The sequence below is a fragment of the Canis lupus genome, chromosome 6 (genome assembly GCF_003254725.2).
Source record: "Canis lupus dingo isolate Sandy chromosome 6, ASM325472v2, whole genome shotgun sequence".
NCBI lineage: Eukaryota > Metazoa > Chordata > Mammalia > Carnivora > Canidae > Canis > Canis lupus.
The window spans coordinates 11,586,494-11,612,669 of record NC_064248.1 but is presented as its reverse complement, the minus strand read 5'-3'; the positions used below and the strand labels follow the sequence as shown (position 1 = coordinate 11,612,669).

At 45.6% G+C, this 26,176-nt stretch overlaps 1 protein-coding gene across 2 annotated transcripts in view; it reads left to right on the top strand.

Moving 5' to 3' along the window:
• Positions 1 to 25,247, top strand: part of DAGLB (diacylglycerol lipase beta) — a 32,746-nt gene extending 7,499 nt beyond the window's left edge. For both annotated transcript variants that reach the window (XM_025426239.3, XM_025426240.3), the window contains 13 exons: positions 699 to 870; positions 1,744 to 2,002; positions 4,180 to 4,302; positions 5,022 to 5,149; positions 6,643 to 6,769; positions 7,116 to 7,199; positions 9,285 to 9,362; positions 12,314 to 12,394; positions 12,488 to 12,615; positions 20,678 to 20,746; positions 20,830 to 20,902; positions 22,064 to 22,314; positions 22,420 to 25,247. In XM_025426239.3, the coding sequence (XP_025282024.1) occupies positions 699 to 870; positions 1,744 to 2,002; positions 4,180 to 4,302; positions 5,022 to 5,149; positions 6,643 to 6,769; positions 7,116 to 7,199; positions 9,285 to 9,362; positions 12,314 to 12,394; positions 12,488 to 12,615; positions 20,678 to 20,746; positions 20,830 to 20,902; positions 22,064 to 22,314; positions 22,420 to 22,615 (1,769 nt within the window). In that variant the 3' untranslated portion in view covers positions 22,616 to 25,247. The remainder of the gene's footprint in view (positions 1 to 698; positions 871 to 1,743; positions 2,003 to 4,179; positions 4,303 to 5,021; positions 5,150 to 6,642; positions 6,770 to 7,115; positions 7,200 to 9,284; positions 9,363 to 12,313; positions 12,395 to 12,487; positions 12,616 to 20,677; positions 20,747 to 20,829; positions 20,903 to 22,063; positions 22,315 to 22,419) is intronic.
• Positions 25,248 to 26,176: the final 929 nt, after the last annotated feature.

Below are 26,176 nucleotides of genomic sequence, written 5' to 3'. Positions count from 1 at the left end.
GAGAGAGAGAATTTGGGGAGAGGGAGAGAGAATCTCAGCAGACTCTCCGCTGAGTGCAGAGCCCGACTCAGGGCTTGGTCTTACGACCCTGAGATCATGACCTGAGCTGAAATCAAGAGTGGGAGGTTTAATTGACTGTGCCACCGAGGCACCCCCTGGGTTATGTTTTAGAAAGCAGTTACTAAGCTCTTAGCCTCAGTTTCCTTATTTGTAAAATGGGATAGTGACTATCTTTAGAGTCGTGAGGATTGCGGAATAATGGGTATAAGTCTTTCAGATGGTGCCTGAACACCATAGGTCTCAGGCAGATGGGGGAGTTATTTTCTAAAACTCAGGTGACCGTGTATGTCTGTTGGCCCAGGACAGCTGTGTTGTGTGCCGGTTGTCCCAGCATAATTATTAACACCTCCTTCTTCTCTCAGAAGTGTCCCAGTTTAGACAATGAGTATATCATCATCCTGGCTAGAACCTTGAAATATCTTGAAACCCTTGTCATTTCTAGGAAATGAATCTGAGGCTTTTTGTCCTCTTTCCATCATCACTTGGTCACTTGCTCTTAGCCTTACACATTGATTTCCAATTACAAGTAGAAGCTGCCAGACATGCCTCCAGTACTAACAGATGCTCTATGCACTGTTCTGTGGAAGGGAAGTCTCTGAGGGAGCTGGGTGCTAGATTGAGTATCTTCTGTGTTTCAGGAACCATCTGCAATCCTGGGCCACGGAAATCTATGTCCAAACTGCTTTACATCCGCCTAGCGCTCTTTCTGCCGGAAATGGTCTGGGCTTCTCTGGGGGCTGCCTGGATAGCAGACGACGTTCAGTGTGACAAGACGGTGGTGAACGGTATCATTGCCACCGTTGTCATCAGGTGAGGCATTCCGTCTTCTCTTTCCATTTCTTGTCTCAGATGCATTTGAGGTATAAGGAAAAAGACCTTTCTGAGTCACTGAAGATAGCCCACATCATTATGCATCTGTTGTCATTTTCTTTCTTGCTGGTTCTTATTCTTCTGCATTCCATCCATTCTATTATAAGAAGGAAGAAAACCCGAAGACCGGATCAAAGGCAAAAACTGAAGGCAGGATGAGAAGAAACATGGTATCAGGCAGGAACTGTGACAGGGACTCATGCACAGGACTCGGGATTAGAACCGATCTAGTTACTTTCCCTTCTGGACACTCGTGCTGACACTGCCCTTCCCGTGCCACACACTCAGGGACAGCAGAGGCCCTTTGCAGAGATGCATCTTCCCGAGGTACACGCATTCATGAACCACAGGGCCTGGCACACTGGGGACAATCTAGAAATACTTACACATGTGCATAAAAGAGCCATCAGAGTATCCCATAATGTGGCAAAGTTCTTTTGGTTTTACCGAGAAGAACTCCAAGGCCCTGAGGAGTTGAGGGCTTGGGTTGTGGTGAGTGGACCATGGAGAGCAGGTTCCAGCTATACACATGCCTGGGCTACAACTGCCTACCAGGCACCTCCTTTTTTTTGTGGTATTCACTTCTAAGGCTCTGATTTTGGGGGGGCCTGGATCAGCCATGGGCTCATAAAGAACTTTCTAGAAGAAACAAATTGCTTACCTCAGCCTGGTTCTAGGAGATCCACATTTTCCTAGGTATTGAGAGCCACAGCTGTACAGATGAAAAAACTGAACCCTGAAGAGGGAACCATGGCTCCTGAGTCTGCATGTGGGATCCAAGGTCATCACACCCTCTCTCTCTCTCTTTTGCAGCTGGATCATCATCATTTCCACTGTGGTCACCATCATCGTTGTGTTTGACCCCCTTGGGGGGAAAATGGCTCCCTATCCCTCTGCTGGCCCCAATCACTTGGACAGTCATGAGTCGAGCCAGCTATTCAGTGGCCTCAAGACAGCAGCTACCAGCGTGTGGGAAACCAGAATCAAGTTCCTGTGCTGTTGCGTTGGGAATGACGACCATACTCGAGTTGCTTTTTCGAGTACGGCAGAGCTTTTCTCAACCTACTTTTCAGTAAGCTGAAGGGGTCTGCTTTCGTCTCTTTTTCCTAAGTAAATGTCATGTTAAGATGAATCATCTGTTTGGAGCTAATCCCCTGTTCATGTAAAATACCTCTCGCACATGTGTAGTCTGTGGTGTGGCAGAGTCGGGGAGACCCTAGGGAGCATTAGCCCTGCTCTTACTGACCCTGTCTCTCTGGGTGATGCGTCTGGGTGTTGCTACCTGTCCATTACATTGTCCAGATTTTAAGTTGTTTTTAAGGAGTTAAATAATGGAACCCAGATATTTTGGGGATGATTTGCCAGTTGTCTGAATCCCGTGTCCTCCATCCAGCTGGTCTTCTGCAGGTGCCAGGCACAGGCAGTGTCCTGCATCCGAGGTGGTATCAGTCAGACCTTGTTTACTACGTCAGAGCATGATAGAAATGAGAGATTCTTCTGCTGGGTTTTTTTGGGGGGTGGGGGTGGGTTGAGATTATTCCTTTTTTTTTTTTTTAAAGATTTATTTATTTATTCATGAGAGACACAAAGAGAGAGGCAGAGACACAGGCAGAGGGAGAAGCAGGCTCCATGCAGGGAGACTGATATGGGACTCGATCCTGGATCCCAGGATCACAACCTAAGCTGAAGGCAGGTGCCCAACTCCTGAGCCACCCAGGCATCCTAAGATTATTCTACTTTTGTTTTTTTTGTTTTTTTTAATTTATTTATGATAGTCAGAGAGAGAGAGAGAGAGAGAGAGAGGCAGAGACATAGGCAGAGGGAGAAGCAGGCTCCATGCACCGGGAGCCCGATGTGGGATTCGATCCCGGGTCTCCAGGATCGCGCCCTGGGCCAAAGGCAGGCGCCAAACCTGCTGCGCCACCCAGGGATCCCAGATTATTCTACTTTTGAAGGGGAGTTTGAATATGTCATTATAGTGCCAGAAGGTGTTTTCGTTCCAGAGCAGTTTCTCCTGTGATTTAAAAATATTCATTTTCGGGATCCCTGGGTGGCGCAGCGGTTTGGCGCCTGCCTTTGGCCCAGGGCGCGATCCTGGAGACCCGGGATCGAATCCCACAGCAGGCTCCCGGTGCATGGAGCCTGCTTCTCCCTCTGCCTGTGTCTCTGCCTCTCTCTCTCTCACTGTGTGCCTATCATAAATAAAAAAAAAAAAATACTCATTTTCTTTCACATCCAGTGTTTTTATGTAATATTCTCTGGTAAACTGTTGTGTTCAGTATTGAGATTAGGTAAGGGGGAGCAGTTCTCCTGACATCTTGCACACTGCTGGTCCTTCCTTGCCTCTTTGTGGGGGAGGATGTGGTGTGTCTGCAGGGCCCTGGGCTGGCCCTGTAGGCTGGCACCAGGCCACCACACATCTCCCTAAACTAACCATAAAGGAGTGCTTCGGTCTGGTCTTAAGATGGAAGAACTGATAGCTCAGGGGCCGAGTGGTCAGTGCCTGGTCCTTCCCTATGAGCTGGAAGTGCCTGGAGGCAGCCAAGGCATCCTCTTGAAGGAGACAGAAACAGTTGGGTGCATGAGACCCTTTCTGTTGTTTCCCTAGTTTGAGGTTCTTTCGGAGGCTTGCTGCGGCCAGTGAGAAGTTGAGCCTCTTAAATCTCTACTGGGAACTCTCTGAACAAAGTCACAACATCTTGAGCAAGAGTCTAAATTTGGGCTAAAATTGGCCATTACTACAAAGATGGTGAGCTTACTGATCCGTTTGCTCCCAACTATACAAAAGATGTGAAGTAGTAAGTAGTTAAGTGACTTGAAATGAAATTTGAAAATAAGAGCTCAGCAGTATTTGTTTCTCCGGTGGATTTGTCTGAGGGCAGGACAGTAAAAATCATTAAGCTAACGTGTAGGAGTCTTGAAAATACTTTTAAGGTGCCTCTTTTTTTTTTTTTTTTTTTTTTAAGATTTTTTATGTATTTATTCAGAGAAGTGGGGGCGTTGGGCAGAGACACAGGCAGAGAGAGAAGCAGGCTCCATGCAGGGAGCCTGACATGGGACTCGATCCCGGGTCTCCAGGATCAAGCCCTCGGCTGCAGGCGGTGCTAAACCGCTCCGCCACCGGGGCTGCCCTAAGGTGCCTCATTACACATAACTGTGTGTGTATGTGTGAACTGTATTAAACTGGGTTTTAAGGAACTAATGGGCAGTATCTGATGAGTTTCATGACAAGCTGCTGTTTTCATCCAGGACACCGATCTGGTGCCCAGCGACATTGCAGCAGGCCTCACTCTTCTCCATCAGCAACAAGACAATATTAGGAACGGCCAGGAGCCTGATGAGGTGATCAGCCATTCCCCAGGGCCCCCCCAGGTAAGCCCCTTTGTGTTGGGTTGTAAAGTTTTGACATTTATACCTATTTATACATCTTCAAAAAAACAAAACTAGCCAGCAACAATTTCAGAAGCAGTTGGCTTGGAATCTGATGTGTGGCTTCTGCTAGTTGTATCTCTCATCAGGTGAGGCATCTCCTCACCTGGAGCTCAGGTTGAAGGAGCCCATTCCTGGCCACTTCATTATTTTAGGAAATTGGCAACTGAAGTCTACATAGCAAAAATTCTTTCTGGGATGGGGCCTGTTTCTCCCTGGGTGTGTTTGCTTTCTTCTCTGCACCAAGGGAGCAGAGTTTTTCTGGAGTTGTTTTCCTGTCACAGATGTTCATGCTTCTGAAAGAGAAGGTTGCACCTGGATATATGTATTTCTCTGCATCTCATATAGACGCCCGGGTCTTCCATGCTTACTTATTGTTACAAGGGCCCAGTGGTCTGCTCTCCCCGTGTGCTTCTGGCACAGTCACTGGCTCGTTCCAGAATGAGGCACGAAAGTCATTAGGGATTTTTTTCCACCATACTTGCTGCATTCTTCTAAATGAGGGGTCTGTCTCAGTCTGTGTTTAAGGAGCAGTTTTCCTTGTGAAAGTCTGCCGAGAGGTCTATTCTGTGAGGAAAGGAAGGTCAAGAGTTCAAATCCAGGTTATGATCTTGTCCATAATGGGTTCCCTGAAACAAAAAGCTTTTTTTCTTCCATTCCAGGAAGCTGATTTGGACGCAGAGTTAGCAAATTGTCACCATTACATGCAGTTTGCAGCAGCGGCCTATGGATGGCCCCTCTACATCTATCGGAACCCCTTCACAGGGCTCTGCAAGATTGGTGGGGACTGGTAGGTGGGCATGCCCGAGGCCCCCGCCTTCTGCTTGTCACTCCTATGGTGCCCACACTTCATCCTAAGAATAATCCTGTTTCTCCTTTCCAAAAACTTTGTTTTGAAATGTTTCAAAACTGTCAGAACAGTGCTGAGAACTCCCATAGATTCTTTATCTGGAGCCACCAATTGTGACTCATTGTAATCACATATGCTGTGTCACTCTTGCTTCCTCCCAAACCACTGGAAGTTTAGTGGCAGAGGCGTGCCCCTTATTTCCAACTGTTTCAGCCTCTGTTTCTTAAGAACAAGGACCTTTTACATAACTATGATATGGTTGTGTGCCAGGAGAGCTAGTATTAAGCAATACCTCATTTACATTTTGTATTCACATTTTTCCAGTTGTCCCAATAGTATCCTTTATGGCAATTTTTCCTCTACTTCAGGCTTATGCATTGCAGTTGGTTATCATGCATCCCTAGTCTTTAAGCAGGGGGAGGAGCAGATGGAGAGGGAAAAGCAGACTCCTGCTGAGCGGGGAGCCCCTTAAGGGAGGGGCTCAATCATAGGACCCCAGGATCATGACCCAACCCAAAGGCAGACGCTTCACTGAGCCACCCAGGTGCCCCTCATCCCTAGTCTTTTTCCGTTTGGAACATTGGTAGTTTCTTGTCTTGCATAATTTGACATTTTGAAAGGACAATCTAGGTATTTTGTGAATGGCCCTCAATTTGTATTTGCCTGATGGTTTGTTCTGGATTAAAGTTGAGTTTACCTTTTTTTGGCAGGAATGTGCCAGGAAGAATACCATACCCTTCTCAGTCCATCATATCAGGAAGCACAAGATGCCAGTTTGTCCCATTCCTGGAGATTTGAGAGTCTCACTTGTTCTTAATAGAATTTAGTTCCGGAATTTTAAAAAATATTTTTTAAAATTTATTCATGAGAGACACAGAGAAAGAGAGAGAGGCAGAGACACAGGCAGAGGGAGAAGCAGGCTCCATGCAGGGAGCCTGATGTGGGACTCGATCCTAGGACTCCAGGATCAGGCCCTGGGCTGAAGGCGGCACTAAACTGCTGAGCCACCTGGGCTGCCCTAGTTTTCTAATTTTTTTTTTTTAAGATTGTATTTATTTATTCATGATAGACATATAAAGAGAGAGAGAGAGAGAGGCAGAGACACAGGCAGAAGGAGAAGCAGGCTCCATGCAGGGAGCCCGATGTGGGACTCGATCCCGGGACTGCAGGATCACTCCCCGGGCCAAAGGCAGGTGCTAAACTGCTGAGCCCCCCAGGGATCCCTAGTTTTTGAATTTTAAAACAGTAACATGATTCCAGAAGTCAAAACTTTAGTAAAAACTATGCACAGAAATAGAGCAGTTTTCCAGTAGCCAGAGTAAGTCCTGAAAATTGTGAACTCTGGTCCTTGTGTTTGCTGGGGAAACAAGGCAGTGGGGATTGACATTATCTGCTAAGTGGTACAGCAACTAATGCCTTTGCCTATTTTTTAGTTGTAGAAACAGGACAACAGAATATGACTTGGTTGGAGGTGATCAGCTCCACTGTCATTTTGGCTCCATCCTGCATACGACAGGACTGCAGTACAGGGACTTCATTCACATAAGCTTTCATGACAAGGTCAGAATAACGGTGTTTCATAACTTCTGTAGGGTCCCGGGATCCTTCAAGATAATGATGGAAGTTATAAGTTCTTGCCCCCCAAAAATATGTGTAGACACACACGCATGCACAGGCACACACTGCGATTTGCATACTATTCCAGGGGGGCTTCTAGGCCCCACGTGGGCTTAACACTAGCTGGAGCCAGAAGTCTTCATAGGGATACCATCCTGTGTTGTTATGTAGCCCTCCTTCTGTTGAAGAACTGTTGCCAAGCTGTTAGTGATGGCAGACCGGCCTAACACGGCCCCATAGCTGCACGCTCTCCCTGTCAAGGCCTCACGCTTCTTTCCCTCACCTTCAGGTCTATGAGCTCCCCTTCTTAGTGGCCCTGGACCATAGGAAAGAATCTGTTGTGGTAGCTGTGAGAGGTACCATGTCTCTCCAGGTAAGGAGCCTGATGCTCGGGGGCTGGGGACAAGGGGTGGGGTGAACAGTGAGCTGCAGGTGCCAGGAGGCCCATAGGAAATGAGGATAGAGGACACATCAGTTAGAGCAGCAGAAAACACCGTTGTAGAAAATGCAGAAGCCGCCCAGTCTTGTGAAATTCTCCCTTTGGAAAAAAAATGAATAGTCATTTCCTTTTAAGTGAGAAATGCCAGAAACAACCATCAGGGTTAGGTTCCCCACTCGAGGAGCTCCTCCAGAGGCTCCCACTAGACTCCCCTGAGCTGCTCCCCTTGCCCCTCCCCTCCTGGCTCTCCCTGCAGGGGCCTCGGGACCAGCCATGTGTCCGTCCAGAGCCAGCAAGCTGCCTTCAGGCCTGCCTCTCCCCGCTTCTCTGCCCCATGGAGCTACTGGGTGGCTGCTTCTCTCTGATTTTGTGTCATGCTGTCTGGTTTGTTTTTGGCCCTTCTTCAGTCTCATTTCCTGGTTCTCACTTCCTTGCTGACCCGGAAAGCATACTGAGACACCACAGTGTGAGCCCTCACCCGCTGTAGCGGAGGGCTTGCAGCTCAGGGTGGCAGCCAGGACCCCGCACCTAGAAAGCAGGACGCCTCACCTTCTCCAGGTCCTGTTTCTAGTAATTCTGCAGCATCCCCCAGTTGGCCCCTGAAGGAACAGTGGAGTTGTCCTCACTTTGTCTCCTGGCTTCCTCCTCAGGTCTCTCTGCTTGTCTCTAATTCGAGGTGCTACGGCTCTGATTGTGGCCCTGCTCCCCTTCCTGGGCCAGGGAAGCAGTTTTCTATCTTGGTCCCTATCTCTGGTCTTCCCCAGTCAGTCCTCATACTGTCCACAGAGAACTTTTTCTAGAACATGTTTCAGATGTTACCACTGCTTCTTAGAAACTTCCCTTGCCCCCCATTACATTTTTTTTTTTAAGGATTTAAGAGAAAGAGCATGTGAGCTGGAGGAGGGGCAGAGGGAGAGCGAGAAGCAGACTCCCCGCTGAGCAGAAGCCTGATGTGGGGGCTCAATGCCAGGACCCTGGGATCCAGGACCTAAGCCTAAGGCAGACCCTTAACCAACTGAGCTGCCCAGGCACCCCACCCTCATTACTTTTTAATAGAAAATTCATATGTCTTATCACAGCACTGTTGGTGCTTTGTGACCTGACCCCAGCCTGCCTTGCCAGTTCCTACCCTGCACTCAGCTTGCCAGTGGTTCTCCAATGCCCCAAAGGCCCCTTGAGCTTTGCAGGGTCTAGCTATGGAGTCCCGCCCCCAGCAGGTTAACTGTACTGGGTCCTGGGGATACACCCGCCTCTTGGGCTCTGCCCTCAGCCCCTCTTAGCACCCATGTGCCTGGCCATTGCCAGCTTCTTTTTTAATTTTTTTTTTTTTTAATTTATTTATGATAGTCACAGAGAGAGAGAGAGAGAGAGAGGCAGAGACACAGGCAGAGGGAGAAGCAGGCTCCATGCACTGGGAGCCCGATGTGGGATTCGATCCCGGGTCTCCAGGATCGCGCCCTGGGCCAAAGGCAGGCGCCAAACCGCTGCGCCACCCAGGGATCCCGTGCTTCTTTGCTCAGATGCTCTGCCTTGAGTCCTGCCAGCCCCTTAGGTGAGCATTGCCCACCTCTTTCTGTTTCCTGAGAGCAAGTTTTTCCTTTAGTCTCTGCTTAGTCTGCCACCTCCTCCAGGAAGCTCCCCACCCGCCACCCCTGTCCTACAGCACACATACCCCCTCTGATGCATCTCTTACCCTCCCTTAGGTTTCAGTGATCTGTTGGTAGCCCCTTGAGGACAGGAACCATGCTTTGTTCAAAACCTAGGTACAGGGCTCTCTCCTTCGTGGGTACTTAGAAGAGGTGTGCAGTGAGGGAAGGCAGAAAGTGTGTCTTAGCCACGTGTCGTTCCCCCCACACACACACACTCTGGGTCCCTCAGGAGCTTCCTGGCCACCTGGGTTTCCCTCCCTCAGCAGTGTGACCCAGAATGCTGGCCCTCTCTGCCATCCTTCAGAGGGACCTGCCCCCAACCTCCACGCACAGTCCATCCCAACAGCTTCTTCCCTTGTACTCTTTGTAGGACATCCTCACGGACCTGTCAGCGGAGAGTGAGACCCTCAGCTTAGAATGTGGGGTGCAAGACTGTTCGGCACACAAGGTACAAGCCCTGGGGTGTGTGTTCAGGAATGTTCCATTAAGGAGAAGCTCAAAAGGGTCAGGATTTTTCCAACTCTGAATCTCTCCTGTGAATGCTAACCCTACAATAGATAGCTACCATGTGCCAAGTGCTGTTCAAAGTAAGGGCTTTTTGTTCTTTTAGTAGAAATTCTCATGGCAACCTCTCGAGGCTGCTTTTGTTTTTTAAGAGGAAGGAGCAGATTCAGAGCCATCAAGGGACGGCCAGAGGCCACACAGTTATGAACCCCAGTTGAATGCTCTTCTTCCCTTGATGGGAGTAATATATTGTGAAGAGAAGCTTCACCATGTGGTAAAGAGAGCTACACCATGTGACCTCCTCTCAGCAAGGTACAGGGCAGCATCCAGCACACAAGGCCCTCCCGCCCTGTGCCCCCCAGAGGGGCAGCCACCCACAGCACTGCCCTGTCGTCTGGCAGGTTTCCTCTGCCCATGTCACAACACAAGTTCTCGTTTCATTATTACTGTGTTGGTTGGGTGGGGGAGGCTCCTCCTCAAGGGACAGAAATAGCCTTCCTAGAGCAGAATTGTGTTTTAAAAGGTTTTTAATTATGTAACATGATATTTATCATTGTAACCATTTGTAAGTATGCATTCAGTGGTGGCAGATAGTTCAGAATGCTGTGTGTCTGTTACCACCATCTGTACTCAGAATTTTTTCATCATCCCGGACATGAACTCCTTCTCCATTAAGGAATAGCTTTTCCCTCCACTCCCGCAGCCCCTGGTCACCTCCATTCTAGTGCCCCCTGCCCACACCCCAATGTGCTTGCTCTAGGGAACTCACAAAAGTGGAATCAGGCAATTGTTTGTCCTTTCATTGAGCATAGTGTCCCCAAGTTCAGTCCAGGCCGTAGCACATGTCAGAGTCCCCTTCCTGGTCTGGCTGACATCCCACTGTGCACAGATGACCTTTGGTTTATCCATTTGTTCACTAATGGACTGCTGTCAGCGCTGTTGCTGGGAGCAGGGATGGACAGACTACCGTTTGAGTTCCTCCTATTGGTTCTTTAGGGAATCTCCGAGGAGGTGGGATTGCTGGGTCTTGTGTATCTGCTGTGTTTAACTTTTTGAGGAACCACGAGCTATTTTCCTGCAGAGCTACCCCATGTGACATCCTCCCAGCAGGGCACAAGGTGCATGTTCTCCACATGCTCAAGGACACGTACCTTCTGGTTTTTGATTCTTCTAGCCATCCTAGTAGGTGTGAGGCAGTATCTCACTGTGGTTTGGGTTCGCGTTTCCGAGATGATGGATCAGCTTAGAGCAGAGTGTTGACACATTTGAGGGAATGATTTGGTCCCAGGGGTTACAGCAGCTCCTTCTGGGGAGAGGGATGTTGAGGTGCAGGGCAGCAGGTCTGTGCTGTTTTTATATACTCTGAGTGTTTTTGACCCAAAACATGCATTGCTATCATTGTAATCATGTTTTGTAAGTAAAATGTTTAATCTTTATAAAATACATGTCAAAACCAGAGTGTAGCTGATGGAGCGACAGTGTCCTGCCTGGACGGTTTGCAATGTGGAGCCAGACTGGAGGCTCTTCTGCCACCAGTTAGAAGCATGATGGTCCTGGGAATGTGAATTTTCCCCTCTAACCCTTAGGTGTCTTTTTGTGCCTCAAGTCACAGAAAAGTCCGGTTTAACTACTGGGCACATGTGAAGAAAAACACAGAAAAATGTTAAACTTTTTACAGAGACACATCAACTAGCCAACCACAAAATACCGGTCAGGTTTCAGTGGGCTGGGCCACGGCTCTGTTCTTAGAATCTGCCCTCTGGTCGAGCCTTTGTGCATCCACCCTGTGCGCTCTAGGTCCCGTTCCTGCCAGGAACAGCTCCTCCCTCGGGCCAGGAAGGCAGCAGTGTGATGCCTGAGGGCGTGAACTCTTGCTCCCTGCTTCTGGCTTTGCATGTACAAGTTTTGTCTGATACTGGCCAAAATAGCCAGAGTTTAAGGCTACGCAGCTGAACGCAATCTTGACCTTCATGTGTGTGCGACACACACCAGGGCCTGCAGCCATGGCCATTGTGTCCAGGTCACATTTGGCTATACCTGACCTGAACTGGACACATGGACACTGGTCCCTGACGCATGTGGGAGGTGACTGCCCTGCTGGCCACAGGGAAGGCAGGGAAAGTGCTGTTCACAGATGCTAAACCCTGCAAATCTCTTTTTAGCTTCTCTTGTATGCGGCCAGATTCAGTCTTCTCCCACAGAACTCAGTAATGACCCACTTGGGAATTGGCAGGAACGTTCCAGGCAGTGCCAAGTCTCCCATCTCAATGCAGGATTTCTCCCCCTTGGTCCTGTGAGAAGACAGGCCCATCTTGTCAGTCTGCATGGTGCTCTCTCCATTGAAACTGCTTTGTTTTCAAGAAATCTGTTTCTTAGGACAGCTATACTTGTTAGGAGGTCTTAAATTTTATTTTTTGATATTAAAACCTGACCGCCCCTAGGACTCGGCTTCCAGTGGTCTCAGTTTTGCCTCTGCAGAAACCAGATGCTTAATCAATTATCGTCAGTTCGGAACTTTTATGTTTTAATATCACATTACAAGATCAGTCTTTTATAATCTAAATCTAAGTCATTGGGACTTTGCTGAACTAAACCGTGCTACATGCATGCAGCAAAATGCCACGTAGCTACTGAAAAGCCATAGAAAGATCTGTTGACGTGTAAAGGTGTTGTCGATGTCGCCCCATCCTTAGTTTATGGAAATATTCATAGAGCATCCACTCTTTGCCAGCCCTGCATCAGGTTCCAGGAACACGGCGGTGGGCGGCAGCTGCGGCCGCTGATTCCCCCTCATGCTCCTCACAAATAAGTGTGCACACAGTAATCCTGCCATGTCATGATGGAGCCTGTCTCTTCTGATGACCAATAGCCACCTTCTCTTGTCTGCGTTTTTAGGGGATTTCTCAAGCTGCCAGATATGTTTACCAGCGCCTCGTCAACGATGGGATTTTGAGCCAAGCATTCAGCATCGCTCCCGTGAGATTTTAATTTTTCTTTAATTGTTGTCGTCCACGGTTTGCTTTTTTTAAAAAATTTGTAACCCTGCCATGTTCTGCTTCTGTCCTGTAGGAGTATCAGCTCGTGGTGGTGGGGCACAGCCTGGGGGCGGGCGCCGCAGCCGTGTTGGCCATCATGCTCCGGAACTCATACCCGCAGGTCCGGTGTTACGCCTTCTCCCCACCCAGGGGGCTACTGAGGTACTTGCTCTGCGTCAAGCCTGGGCCATGGTGCTCCACACTGGGCTTTTCTTTGTGATTTCATTCTGCTTTCTCTTCCTTGGCACCAGTTTGTTTCAGGCCCTGTTCAGTTGAAGACTGAATATCAGCCTTTCATAGGTCTATGTGAGCGGAGCTCTGCTGCCTAAATGAGACAGCACTAAGGGTTTGTTTTTTAAATGGAGATGCACCTGACCTGTAGCATTGCTTTCGTATCAGGAGCGCAGCGGTAATGACTTGGTATTTGTATATGTTGTGAAATGATAACATGACAGGAAGTCATGTTAACACTTACCACGTTAACATAGTTACAGAATTTTTTTGCTTGTGGTAAGAACCTGTAAGACTTGTTCTCTCAGCGGCTTTCCGACACGCAGTGCAGTATCATTAACTTGAGTCCCCGTGCTGCGTACTCTACGCCCGTCAGTCTCCATGACTTATTTATGACTGGGAGTTTGTACCCTTTGGCTCCCCTCACCTACTCCACAAACCCATGTGTTCTAGATCTTTGAGCTTGGTTTTTAGTTTGGGGTTTTTTTTAGATTTACATGAACGGGAGATCATACAGTATTTGTAAAGATAAATGAGTCTGCCTCGCTTATCTCACATAGCATAATGCCTTCGGGTCCATTCATGTTGTTGCAAATGGCAGGATTTCCTTTTACTCTATTCTGTTTTCATTCTGTTTTCTGGCCACTGTGTATGCATATGCACGCACACTGTTTTGTCCATTCATGTGCTGATGGACACTCATGTTGTGGTTTCCATGTCTTGGCTCTTGCAAATAATGCTTCAGTGCACCTGGGATGTGGACATCTCTTTGAGTTAGTATTTTCTTTTTTTTGGATACATACCCAAAAATGCAATTGTTAGATGATAACGGTAGTTTTTTCAGTTCTCTGAGGAACTGCCATAGTGTTTTCCACAGCAACTATGCCAGTTTACATTCCCACCATTAATGCACATGGGTTCCCTGCTCTCCATCTCTTCACCAACACCTGGGGTTTCTTGGTTTGGGGGGGGCTTTTTTTTTTTTGTAAGATTTATTTATTTGTTTATTCATGAGAGACAGGGAGAGAGAGAGAGGCAGAGACACAGGCAGAGGAAGAAGCAGGCTCCATGCAGAGAGCCTGATGTGGGACTCAATCCCGGGTCTCCAGGATCATACCCTGTGCTGAAGGCGGCGCTAAACTGCTGAGCCACCCAGGCTGCCCTGTTTGGGGGCTTTGTTTTTGTTTTTGATACTAGCCATTCTGATAGATGTGAGGTGGGATCTCATTGTTTTTTGTTTTTTTTTTTTTTTTAATTTTTATTTATTTATGATAGTCACAGAGAGAGAGAGAGAGGCAGAGACACAGGCAGAGGGAGAAGCAGGCTCCATGCACCGGGAGCCTGATGTGGGATTCGATCCCGGGTCTCCAGGATCGTGCCCCAGGCCAAAGGCAGGCGCCAAACCGCTGCGCCACCCAGGGATCCCTCATTGTGGTTTTGATTTGCATTTCCTGATAAGTAGTGATGCTGAGCACCTTTCTGTGTAACTGTGGGTCATATGCATGTCTCTTTTTGGGAATCTCTATTAATATCCTCTGCCCATTTTTTTTAATCTTACTGTCTTTTTTGCTGTTGGGTTGTGTGAATTCTTAATATATTTTGGGTATCAACCCTTTTCAGAGATGAGATTTGCCCATGTTTTCTCCCATTCCTTAGGTTGCCTGTTCATTTTGTTGGTGGTTCCCTTTGCTGTGCAGAAGCTTTTCCGTTGGATGCAGTCCTTTTTTATTTTGGCTTTTTTTGCCTTTGCTTTTAGTGTCAGATCAAAAAAAATTATCACCAGGACACATGTCAAGTAGTTTATTGCCTGTTTTCTTCGAGTTGTTTTATGGTTTTAGGTCTTTTTTTTTTTTTTTTTTAATTGAAAGATATTTTATTGGCTTTTAAAAGACAAATGCAAATGAGAATATCTTACTCAGAAAATTAATTTTCAAAAGTGTCTTAAATGAAATAAATATAATATCTAATACAATCTCTTCCTGTAAGAATCTCTAAGATGGCAATGCTATAAAAACCAAGCTTCTCAACTGAGAATCCCTAGAACTGGCATGTCCCTTAAAAAGAAAATAAAAAAATTTTCTTTTCTTTTTTTTTTTTTTAATTTTCTTATAAAGGACATGTGGAATACTCATTTTTTAAAAATCTGTCCTAAAACAAGCTATCTTTAACACTCAAATTTTCTCTATATATTAAGTTCACTTAATTTTAAATTAATGAAAAGATATCCAGACAGTTTCTAAGAAAACAACGCAGAAAGTAATTTATGCATGGTTATTTACAGAAAGAGTCTGCTAAAGAATAATGTAAATATCATGTTCAAAAATCTGACAAAGCTTTTCTATAATCGGTTTTAGGTCTTATATTCAAGTCTTTAATCCATTATGAGTTAATTTGTGTGTGTGTGTGTGTGTGTGTGTGAGAGAGATGTGAGATGGGGTCCAGTTTCATTCTTTTGCAAGTGGCTTCAGTTTTCCCATCACCGTTAATTGAAGACACTGTTCTTTCCCCATCAGTATATTTTTGGCTCTTTTGTTGTAAAGTACCTCTGGGATCTGTATCTGTTTTGTGCCAGTACCATACGGTTGTGATTACTGTGGCTTTGTAACAGTCTGAACTCAAGGAACATGAGGCCTCCAGCCTGGTTCTTCCTTCTCAAGATGGCTTTGGCTGCTTAGGGTTTTTTTGTGGTTCCACATAAATTTTAGGATCAATTGATCTGTTTCTTGAAAAATGCCATTGGAATTTTGATAGGGATTGCACTGACTCTAGGTTTCTCTGGGTAGTGTGGACATTTTAACAGTATTGATTCTTCCAGTCCAGGAGCACAGAACATCTTTCTATTTGTGTCTTCAGTTTCTTTCATCAGTGTCTTACTACTTGTGGGGTACACGTCTCCACCTCCTTGGTTGAATTTCTCACTTCATATTTTTTTTTTCACTACAGTTGTAGGTGGGATTGCTTTATTTTTCTGATAGTTCATTATTACTTTATAAAAAAGAACAGATTTCTGTACATAGGCATACCTTGTTTTGTACTTTGCAGATACTGTTTTTTAAATTTTTTTTTAATAAATTAAAGATTTTGGCAACCTTGCCTTAAAAGCAAGTCTATTGGAGCCATTTTTCCAACAGCATTTGCTCATTTTTTTTGTCTGTGTCACATTTAATAGTTCTTGCAATATTTCAGATTTTTTTCATGATTTTATATTTTGTTAAGCTGATCTGCAATCAATGATGACTTCCTGAAAACCCCCAACAGTGGTTGGCATTTTTTAGCAATAAAATATTTTTTAAAGTATGTACATTGGTTTTTTAGACATGTTATTGCATGCTTAATGGACTGCAGTGTAGTGTAAACATACCTTACATGCACTGGGAAAACAAACAGTTCATTTTACAGTATTGCAATATTTGCTTTACTTCAGCAGTCTCTAACTGAACCTGCAAGACTCTCAAGTTATGTCTGTATTGATTCTGTATCCTACAACTTTACTGGATTTGTTTACTGATTATTTTTTAAGTGTGAAAAGTACATTTTTCTTTTCTTAACATACTTAATCCTATATAATCTTTTGCCCTGATTATAAAAGAAATTTGTGCTACAATTAAAAAAGAAGGGCGCCTAGGTGACTCCGTCGGTTAAGCATCTGACTTCGGCTCAGGTCATGATCCTAGGATCCTGGGATCAAGCCCTGCATTGGGCTCTCTCCTCAGCCTTGAGTCGGCTTCTCCCTCTGCTCCCCTTCCCCCCTACTTCCTGTTTGTGCTCAAATAAATAAATAAAATCTTTTTAAAAAATTAAGAATAAGATGGAAAAAAGGGAGGAAAAAAATTCATATCCATCATAGAAATTTCAGAAAATATAAAAAAGTGGAAAGATCAAAGATCTACCCAGAACTCACCATTATAACTATTTAGGTTTGTTTACTTCCATCTCTGTGTGTGTATTTTACAAATTAACATGATATTCTATATACACTATATACTTATATTGTTTGAGAACATGTTTTTTATAGAACTCATTAGTATTCTATCATCTGGTTATACCATTTTTATCCTACCACTGTGGGATATTTACATTCATTTTTTCTATTATTACAAGTAATTGTCACATATATAAATATTGATGTACCTTTTAAATGTTTAGTTCTTTTTTTAAGATTTTTCTTTTATTTTTTTTTATTTTATTATTTGAGAGAGAGTGCGAGAGCACAAGGAGCAGAGAGAGAGGGAAAAACAGACTCCTCACTGAGCAGGGAGCCCAACGTGGGGCTCAATCCCAGGGCCCCAGGAGCATGACCAGAGCCCAAGTAGATGCTTCACCGACTGAGCCATCCAGGTGCCCCTAAGTTCTTTTTAGATTAAAATATATATACTTGTACATATAAAAAGACACGAGTAATTTTTTAAAATAACAATTTGTAAGTTGTGAAACATTAACATAAAACATTTTTGAGGGACACCTGGGTGGCTCATCTGGTGAGCATCTGCCTTTGGCACAGCATGATCCTGGGATCTGGGATCAAGTCCCACATCAAGCTCCTTGTGGGGAGCTTGCTTCTTCCTCTGCCTGTGCCTCTGCCTCTCATTATGTCTCTCATAAATAAATAAAATCTTAAAAAAAAACCAAAAACATATTTTTGAGAACAATAAGTAAATGTCCATACAGGTTGTATGCATTTTGCTGTGGTTGCCTGGGGTTGGAGGTGGGACTGATTGCCAAGGGATACAGGGAGCTTTTGGGGGTGATGGAAATGCTCTTTATCTTAATGGTGGTGGTAGTTAAACAGCTACATGGATTTGTCAGAACTGGTTGTACACATATGGCAGGTGGTTTTGCTGTCTACTTCAGGAAAGTGAGCTGTGTGAAAATACTTTTGCTTGAAAAGTAGCTTTACCACCTATAGACACATAATAGTTTGGATTTGTATGGTTTTGAAATTTAATTTTTTTGAAATGTATTATTTTTAAGATTTTATTTGACAGAGAGCGCACAAGCAGGGGGAGGGGCAGAGGTGGAGGGAGAAGCAGGCTCCCCACTGATCAGGAGCTCCATCCCAGGATTTTGAGATCATGACCTGAACCCAAGGCAGGTGTTTTACCGACTGAGCCACTGAGGTGCCCTTATTTTTTTGAAATTTATCCAATTAGAATTGTACTTAATTTACCCTGTGACTTCTCTTTTTTGTTCCACATTATGTTTGCTGCCTGTAAGATGTGATCCTGTCAGTTCTGGTTCTGTTTCGTCCTATATCCATCACAAAGGTTTGTTTTGCTGGTGATGGTCATTGGTTGTTTGGACCCTCTCTGGGTGTAGACCGAGGGTGGGGGGGTGTTACTGGATCACGGAGTGTGCGTGTGCGCATGCCCCGCCTCTGCATGTGAATGCCCCTTGCTCTACAAAGGGGCTCTGCCACTGTCCTTTGGCCTGCAGCGGATGGGAGGTCACCTCATTCCACATTCTCACCAACCGTTAATCTCAGATTTAAAACTTTCCCAGTCCAATGGGCACATAGTGATGTTTCATCGTGATTTAACTTACATATCCATGATTGCTAACCAAGTTGGTTCTCTTTTCAGGTCTTTATTGGCTGTTGAGTTTCCACTTTTGTGATGTTCTTTTTGGCCATTTTTCCGTCGGGTCGGTTCTTCCTCTCATTGATTTGTAAACACATATATTCTGTAATCTGTTTTTTGTGGCTGCAAGTTATCTGTCATGAATATGCTCTCTCCTGGTCCTTGGTGTGCTTTTTTCCTTGAGTCCTGTCTTCAGGTCATCACTTCTTAATCGTAACACTAATTTGTCTATCTTCCCGTTTATGATTTTTGTATCGTAAGGATCTGGACCTTGTGTCCTCTACTCTTTTAGTCTGGCCTTTCAGCTTTCTGTCAGTCTCTTTGTTTCACTGAGTTTCTGTTTGTGGTGTGAGGCAGGGAACCAGTTTTATTTCCTCTGCACATGGCACATTATCATAACCCCTACCCTACTGCTGACATCAAGTGTGGGCATCCACTAGTGCAAATCCTTTTACTTTTGAAAAAGCATCTTGGCTATCCTTGGCCCTTGACATCTCCATGTCAGCTTCAGAATCAGTTTGGTAAATTCCGTGAACTAAAAGCTTAGAATTTTTATTTCAACTGCCTCTATTTTGTAGGTAACGGACATTGAGCTTTCCTACCTTTGAACATGAAATCACATTTCAAACTTCAGGGAGTCTTTAGTGTCTTTCAGTTGAGTTTTATGATTTTCTACATCTTTTGTTGTCATAGATCAGTCTTCTGAGAAATTTGCCAAGATTTTGTATCCAACAGCCTCATTAAATCTGTTTATTAGTTAGAATTCATTTTCGGATGCCTTTTTTTTTACTCTATAAACTAATTTCATGAATGACAGTTTTATCATCCTTTTGCCTTTGGGGTTTGATAGGATCACCATTATCGGTCCCCTCCACGCACCCCCGGGTATACAAGGATCTTTTTGTCACTATGGTTTTGCCTTTTTTGATGCCATATAAATGGAATCCTACAATGTGCAGGATTGTGTTGCATTTCTTCTACTCAGTAAGATGCATCCAGGTTATGTGGACATTTGCTTTATTCTGAGTGTATGATCTTCAGTGTATCTCACTTCGAAGTTGTAGATTCTCCAGTCTGTGAAGGTTTACAGAGTGCCTCTGCTGTGTTCTCACACTCTTTCAGGGCCTCCCAACAGATGGGTGGCACCTCCCTCCACTTGATCTTGTTGGGTATCTCCAACCTCTTGCTCCTACCTCTGTATCTTTACTTTTAGTGCTACAATCTAGATAGTTCTTCAGATCTATTTACTTGGTCACTGGTTCTCTCTTCACTGCTTCTAATGATCTGTTAAATGGAATTGGAATTTTCATACAAAAATTAAAAATCAAAATTAAGTAGTATAAGCCACCATTTAATCAGCTTCCATAATTTGTTAACATAACCAATCTTCACGTACACACCCTACTTCCCACACATCCCTGTGGCTAGAGTACCTTGAAACAAATCTGAGACCTATCATTTCATCTGTAAATACCCTGGGGGTCCTTAAAGCAGAGAGCACTTGGAGAAAATTTGATTCCAGTAATTGGTCATGTTCTCCCAATTATCTCCTAAATGTTTTACAGTTGATTTTTTTAAATTCCAAACAAGGATATAGTGGATTTGCCTTGTAACTACTTTTTTGTTATTGTTTTTAAATCAGATTTAATAGCCTATGTACAGGGAATCCACACAGACATGGAAATAATGTAATTCTCCTTTAACATACAGATATTTCAGTTCCGGGGCCCCTGGGTGCTCAGTCGGTTAAGCATCTGCCTTTGGGTTGGGTCATGATCCCAGAATTCCAAGATGGAGTCCTGCATGGGCTCTGTGCCCAATGGGGAATCATCTCCCTCTGCCCGACTCACTCGTGCGCTCTTGCTCTTTCAAATAAATCTTAAAAAAAAAAAAAAAAGACATTTCAGTTCCCTCTGTATCTGAAACCACATTACTTGTTCTGGAGAATCCACATTCTGGATTTCTCTTGTATACTCACTATGCTGCTTCCCATGTTCCTCTGCACTACTGGCTGTACGTCCTAGAAAATGGTAATCATAATACATGGTAGCCGTGGCGTGCTCTGACAAACTTATATAAGAGCTGCAGTGAATAGCCTTTTGCATCTCTTTACCATTTTGCCAAAGCGTCTTTGTTAGATTCCTCCAAGTGGGGTTCCTGGGTCAAAGGATACAAGCATAGGCTTGATTTTGATCTGGTTGATGGATGTTGTGGCTTTACTAGAATCTGGAAATGTGTTGCTCTGGTTGGAGTCTCTCCATTTTATTTCTCTTCCCCTTTAAAGAGTAGAGAACAGTTTTATTCTCTGAAACTTAGCTCACTGACCTTGGCAGAGTGACCTGATTTCTCTTTGTGGAGTTCTTTATGGGCAGTATAATCCTCAGACCTCACTAATTTTTATTTTTCTGAAATTTCAGCAAATCCCTTTATGAATACTCTAAGAATTTCATCGTGTCACTTGTCCTAGGCAAGGATGTCATTCCCAGGTGAGTCCACTGGATGCTTCATCTGGGTTTGGGGTGGCTGAAAGGCCAAGTTCTGAGCCTCAATCTGGTCTTTTGCTAAACAGGTTAAGTGTGACTAACCTGGAAGATTTGAAGAAGAGAATCTTGCGAGTGATTGCTCACTGTAACAAGCCCAAGGTAACTTGGGGTGCCTGTGAGAGGATCTAAGGAGTCTGCGGCTGTATGTGCCAAGGAGAGGATATTTCTAAATTCAGAGCCTCTTAGACCACAGCATTTGATGCTGTTGCCTGAAGCTCTACCTTCTGTACAGATCTTTGGCATCCTATAACGATGCTGAAGAAAGCAAACGGCTCAGTCATGAGATGTCACAGTCAGAATACTGACTAGAACCATCCCTGTCCTAGTTAGGTGATTTACCTTCTCATGCTTTCTTAGCCCTGTCTTGTGACCAGCAGTATTTGGCAGGCGAGAATTCTACCACTGAACCACCAATGCACCAGCAGTATTTGGATGCTTTTGGTCTCAAAGCTTAGAAAAAAAGGCTCCCAGAGTTTAAGAAGCACTAGCAAATTTATACAGTGGATTATTCTAGTCACTAGAAATGGTGACATAAGTTTATGTTTACCAATAAAGATATCTATGATGTGTTGAAGTTTTAAAAAGGGCAGATTTAAAAAATTCTTAGCGATGTGATCCAAGGCAGGGGATATAGAGAAGTTTTTAACCTGTTTTCTAGCATTTCTTTGATGCTACTCAGAAATTTTAATTTAAAATAACTTTCTCCTTACCCACTACCCCCCCAATCCAGAGTTTTAAAAATTAATAAATCTCTTTAAGGAAAAGTCAAGCTGGTTGGCAGAACTACCTGAAAAGAATGAAAAATGATAATGATTTTTCCTCAAAATCTGCAGGATTTGGTTTTCACATATTACTTCAAGTCTGATATGGCTTCACTGGCCAAGAGACACAGGAGGTCGGGCCACTGACCTCCACACTCCTAAGACCCAGGATTTATTTATTTTTTAATTAATTAATTAATTATGATAGAGAGAGAGAGAGAGAGGCAGAGACACAGGCAGAGGGAGAAGCAGGCTCCATGCACCGGGAGCCCGACGTGGGATTCGATCCCGGGTCTCCAGGATCACGCCCCGGGCCAAAGGCAGGCGCCAAACCGCTGCGCCACCCAGGGATCCCCAAAACCCAGGATTTAAAGAGACCACTGGTCTGAGCTCTGAGGATCACGGTCCCTAAGCACAGGTTTCTGGGTCCAGGGTCTGTGTTGACAGTGCCAGCCGCACAGTGTAACGAGCGTACTGCCTTCTTGGGTCTCTCCTTCAGTACAAGATCCTGCTGCACGGGTGTTGGTATGAGCTGTTCGGAGGAAGCCCTGATAACTCTCCCACGGAGCTGGATGGGGGCACCCAGGGGGACCTAACACAGCCGCTTCTGGGGGAGCAGAGCCTGCTAACACATGGGTCCCCGACATACAGCTTCTCCAGCGACTCCCCCTTGGAGTCCCCCACCAAGTACCCACCCCTCTACCCTCCCGGCAGGATCATCCACCTGGAGGAAGAAGGCACTTCGGGGAGGTGAGTGTGGGCAGTGTGGGCAGAGGCCACTAAGCAGGTGGAAGACGAGGCACACGGTGGCGCCCTAAAGGGAGGCTTAGCCAGGTCACCTCTTGTCCTTCTCAGGTTTTGCCGTGCTGCTGCTCAGTACTGTGCGAGGTGGTCCCATGAATCACAGTTCAGCAAAATACTCATCGGCCCAAAGATGTTAACAGACCACATGCCTGACGTCCTGATGAAGGCCTTGGACAGCGTGGTAGCCGACAGGGCTGCATTTGTTCTCTGTCCAGCCGGAGGCAGCTCGAACGTGGATGTGGTGTAACTGGGGCTAATGCCACCTGCTCCGGGATGACTCACTTTTGTTCTTACATGGACAAAATCAGAGTGATTCCATGATGCCAGTACCTTGGATGTCCATTGGTAGGAATCTGGTGGGTACTAAATTCGATGGTTTTCTAAATCACTGAATAACTTGGGAAGTGACTTTGATCCAAGTATTAGCAGGATCAGTTATCAGGAGAGAGGACTGAGATGATGGGACTCAATCTGAAGCTTCAGGGCAACTCCCTTGGTGATCTGAGAACTGTCCCAGGAAAGGGTGGGAACCCAAGGCCAGGTTTAAGACCCGGATGGATCTGTAGATTCCCACCCCTTAGGCCACCTTTTTGCTGACAGGTTCTTACCATTGTTTAGAGGAGACCTGCATGCAGATCTGCAGTTTATTTTGCAAACTGGATTTTCCTGGCTGCACCAACTCAGTACTCCATTGTCAGGGCACAGATGGGTTTCTCCTGGGTGGCCTGAAGGGCTGGCTCCAAGGCTGGGCTAGGAATGGGACCACTGCCCCCAAGCACTCCAGTCTCAATTTCAAGCTGTTTCATTTTCACAAAATATTCTGGCTTTTGGAAATCAGCCAGTGGACTCGGAGTGAATAAAGCACTTACACGTGTCATTACTGTGATGTATTTATCTATTGGATATTTCCAGGAAGGTTTTACCAGCAATCCTGCTGTAAAAGTTTTGTCCATTGTGAACAAAAATGAAGCCTTAGGCTTTTTTGGAGCTTTGGCCTAAAGGTTGAAGATCACACAGGCATCTGATTTAACCCCACCAAAGTGCTAGAAAATGACAGTAAACAGATCTCTTTAAAAAGCATAAACCCACACGGATGGGGAAAGAAGAGAAGGAACAATTGGTTGGCTAGAGATAAAATCCTAAGTGGAGGAGGAAAAACCAGAACTACCCTGGTTTAGGATTCTGATCCCCTCTCCCCTGTGCACAGCAGGGAACCAGTGAAAGTGAGGCTGCTTATTTGAAAGCTGGAAGTTTGGCCCTTGGGTTTGTTCTGGGGGGGAAGAGCCCTAGACAGCAGTGCAGTGGGGGGCGGGGGGAACAACACACTCCTCAGCTTCTTCTACTTAGGTGTCTTAACTGCCACAGGTTTTGTGTCTAAACACAATTCCTGTACGTTCCTAGTGGCAGAAAGCTAAGAGATTTTGGACACCTGTTGCTACCACCTATGGTGCCTGGTTTCCAGTCTGCCCCCTTCCCTTTATTTTTTTAATTTTTTTAAAGATTTTATTTTTATGTATTCATGAGAGACACAGAGAGAGGCAGAGACGCAGAGGGAGAAGTAGGCTCCATGCAAGGAGCCTGACGTGGGACTCAATCCCAGGACTCCAAGATCATGCCCTGAGCCGAAGGCTCAACCGCTGAGCCACCCAGGCATCCCTTCCCTTTAAGATTTATTTTAGATTGAGTGAGCATGGGGAGGAGGTAGGAGGGGAGAAAGAATTTCAGACCACACTGAGTGTAGGGAGCCCATTGCAGGGGTCAATTCTCAGACCCTGAGAGATCATGACCTGAGCCAAAACTGAATCAGACGTTCAACCAGTTGTACCTCCAGGTGCCCCCCCAGTCTGCTTTCATAGCCTCACAACTTCTAAGCATGGGCCCGGGTCTACCGGGCACAGAAAAACAAGGGACCAGGAGTAGCAATCCCAGCTACAGCGTGGGAACAGAGAAAGCATTGCAACCACAAAACAGGTCCCGAGGCTGGAACACGACGGAGGATAACCCCTGAAGGTGAAAAGCATGAGCACTGGACTCCAGGGCAGCTGGGCAACAGCGCCCCAGCCGACAGAACCCACAAGCAAAAAGGCTCAGAGAAGCCCAGGCTGTGCAAGACGGGAAGAAATCTCACAGAGCTTATCAACATAAGTTCACTCCACACAACAGAAATGGCCAAGGAAGACCCGAGGGAGCGGCCTTCAAAACGGAAAGGAAACCATTTCCACTCCAGCACTTCGGACCAGCCAGGAAGGATCAAGGGAGAAGGAAGTTGTTTTCAAAGACACAAGGCTGAGAAACCCATTTCCCACACACTTACTTCTTTCTCAGGAAACTCTTGGAGGTGTTCAAGATAAAGCAAATTAAAAAGGAGTTGGCGGCATGTAGCTGGCTCAGTCATTTGCGCGTGGGCTCCTGATGCTGGAATTGGGAGTGAGGCCCACAGTGGCCCAGGGGATACGAAGATCAGCACATCAGGGAACAGTGGCCCAAGGATTCTGAGACTTTTAGGAAAATGAAATTTGTGAAACAAAATAAATCTACACGTTTGAGATTTAGATCACAGATGGAAGTTCACTTACTAGATCATTAAGCAAAATCGAAATTAAGCAAAGTACCAGTTATTCCTAAAAAAAAAGCAGTTGTGCAGCCAAGTTTTGTTCCTCCACAGCTCAGCAAGGAATATTCACATGGATACTCAATAGTGACCACCAACCAAAATAATTCTGTTTAGGGAAGGGAGTGGGGGGAGTTGCCACTCCAGGAGTATCTGTGGTAGCAGCTGAAACTGAAAATGCAACCAGCCATAAAGTGACTTAGCCTGACCCCCAGGGCCCGGGGCGGGGGGGCTGGAGACTGAAGCAAATAAATTGCCTGTGATTTAATTAACCGTGCCTATGTAACAAAGCCTCTAGAAAAAAACCTGTAAGAATGGGGGGTGGGTGTAGCTTACAGGCTGGGGAGCATGTGGAGATTTGGGGAGGCTCCATGCCCCTCCCCCATACCTGGCCCTAGGCATCTAGGCATCTCTTCCATCTGGCTGTTGGGAGTCTATCCATCCTTTCATAACTGGTGATCTAGTAGGTTTAAAAAAAAAAGGGCATCACTTAGACATATGGAGAGAAACAGTTAAAAGAACTCAAATTGACTGCCTTTGGGGACGGTGTGAAGAGAGAAGGCTGCTGTTTTTGTAGCAAACCTTTAGAATTACATGATCTTTTTTTTTAATTCATAAGAGACCCAGAGAGAGAGAGAGGCAGAGACCTAGGTAGAGGGAGAAGCAGGCTCCCCATGGGGAGCCCGATGCGGGACTTGCTCCCAGGACCCGAGATCATGCCCTGAGCCGAAGGCAAACCTCAACTGCTGAGCACCCAGGCATCCCTAGAATTATGTGGTTTTTAAACTCTTTAAAAAATACTCAAAGCGATCTTCAGAGCAATAAAAAGGATTACTTAAAAAACTGATTCTAACATGACCAGTTCATAGTACAGTTTCAGGCTCCAGAAAGAATCTGATTCAAAGTCATCATTAGCCTCTTCCCTATCAGGCTGCCACCGTCTGCCTCAGCCCAGAGCTCTGGCCCAGGATGTATGCACATGCACCCCAGTGTGGATGTCACCTAGGTCTCCCCAGCATTCAGGAGGTGCAGAACCCAACCTGATTCCCCAGCTCCTCTTCAGGAGGGGCCCCTTCCAAGCCCTCCAGTATGAAAACATGCACTGGGAATTAGGTTTCCCACAACCCAGGATTTTCAGGTGAGACAACCGAACACACCCCAGGAAATTGCTCGAGCTCTTAAGAATTCAAGTATCAC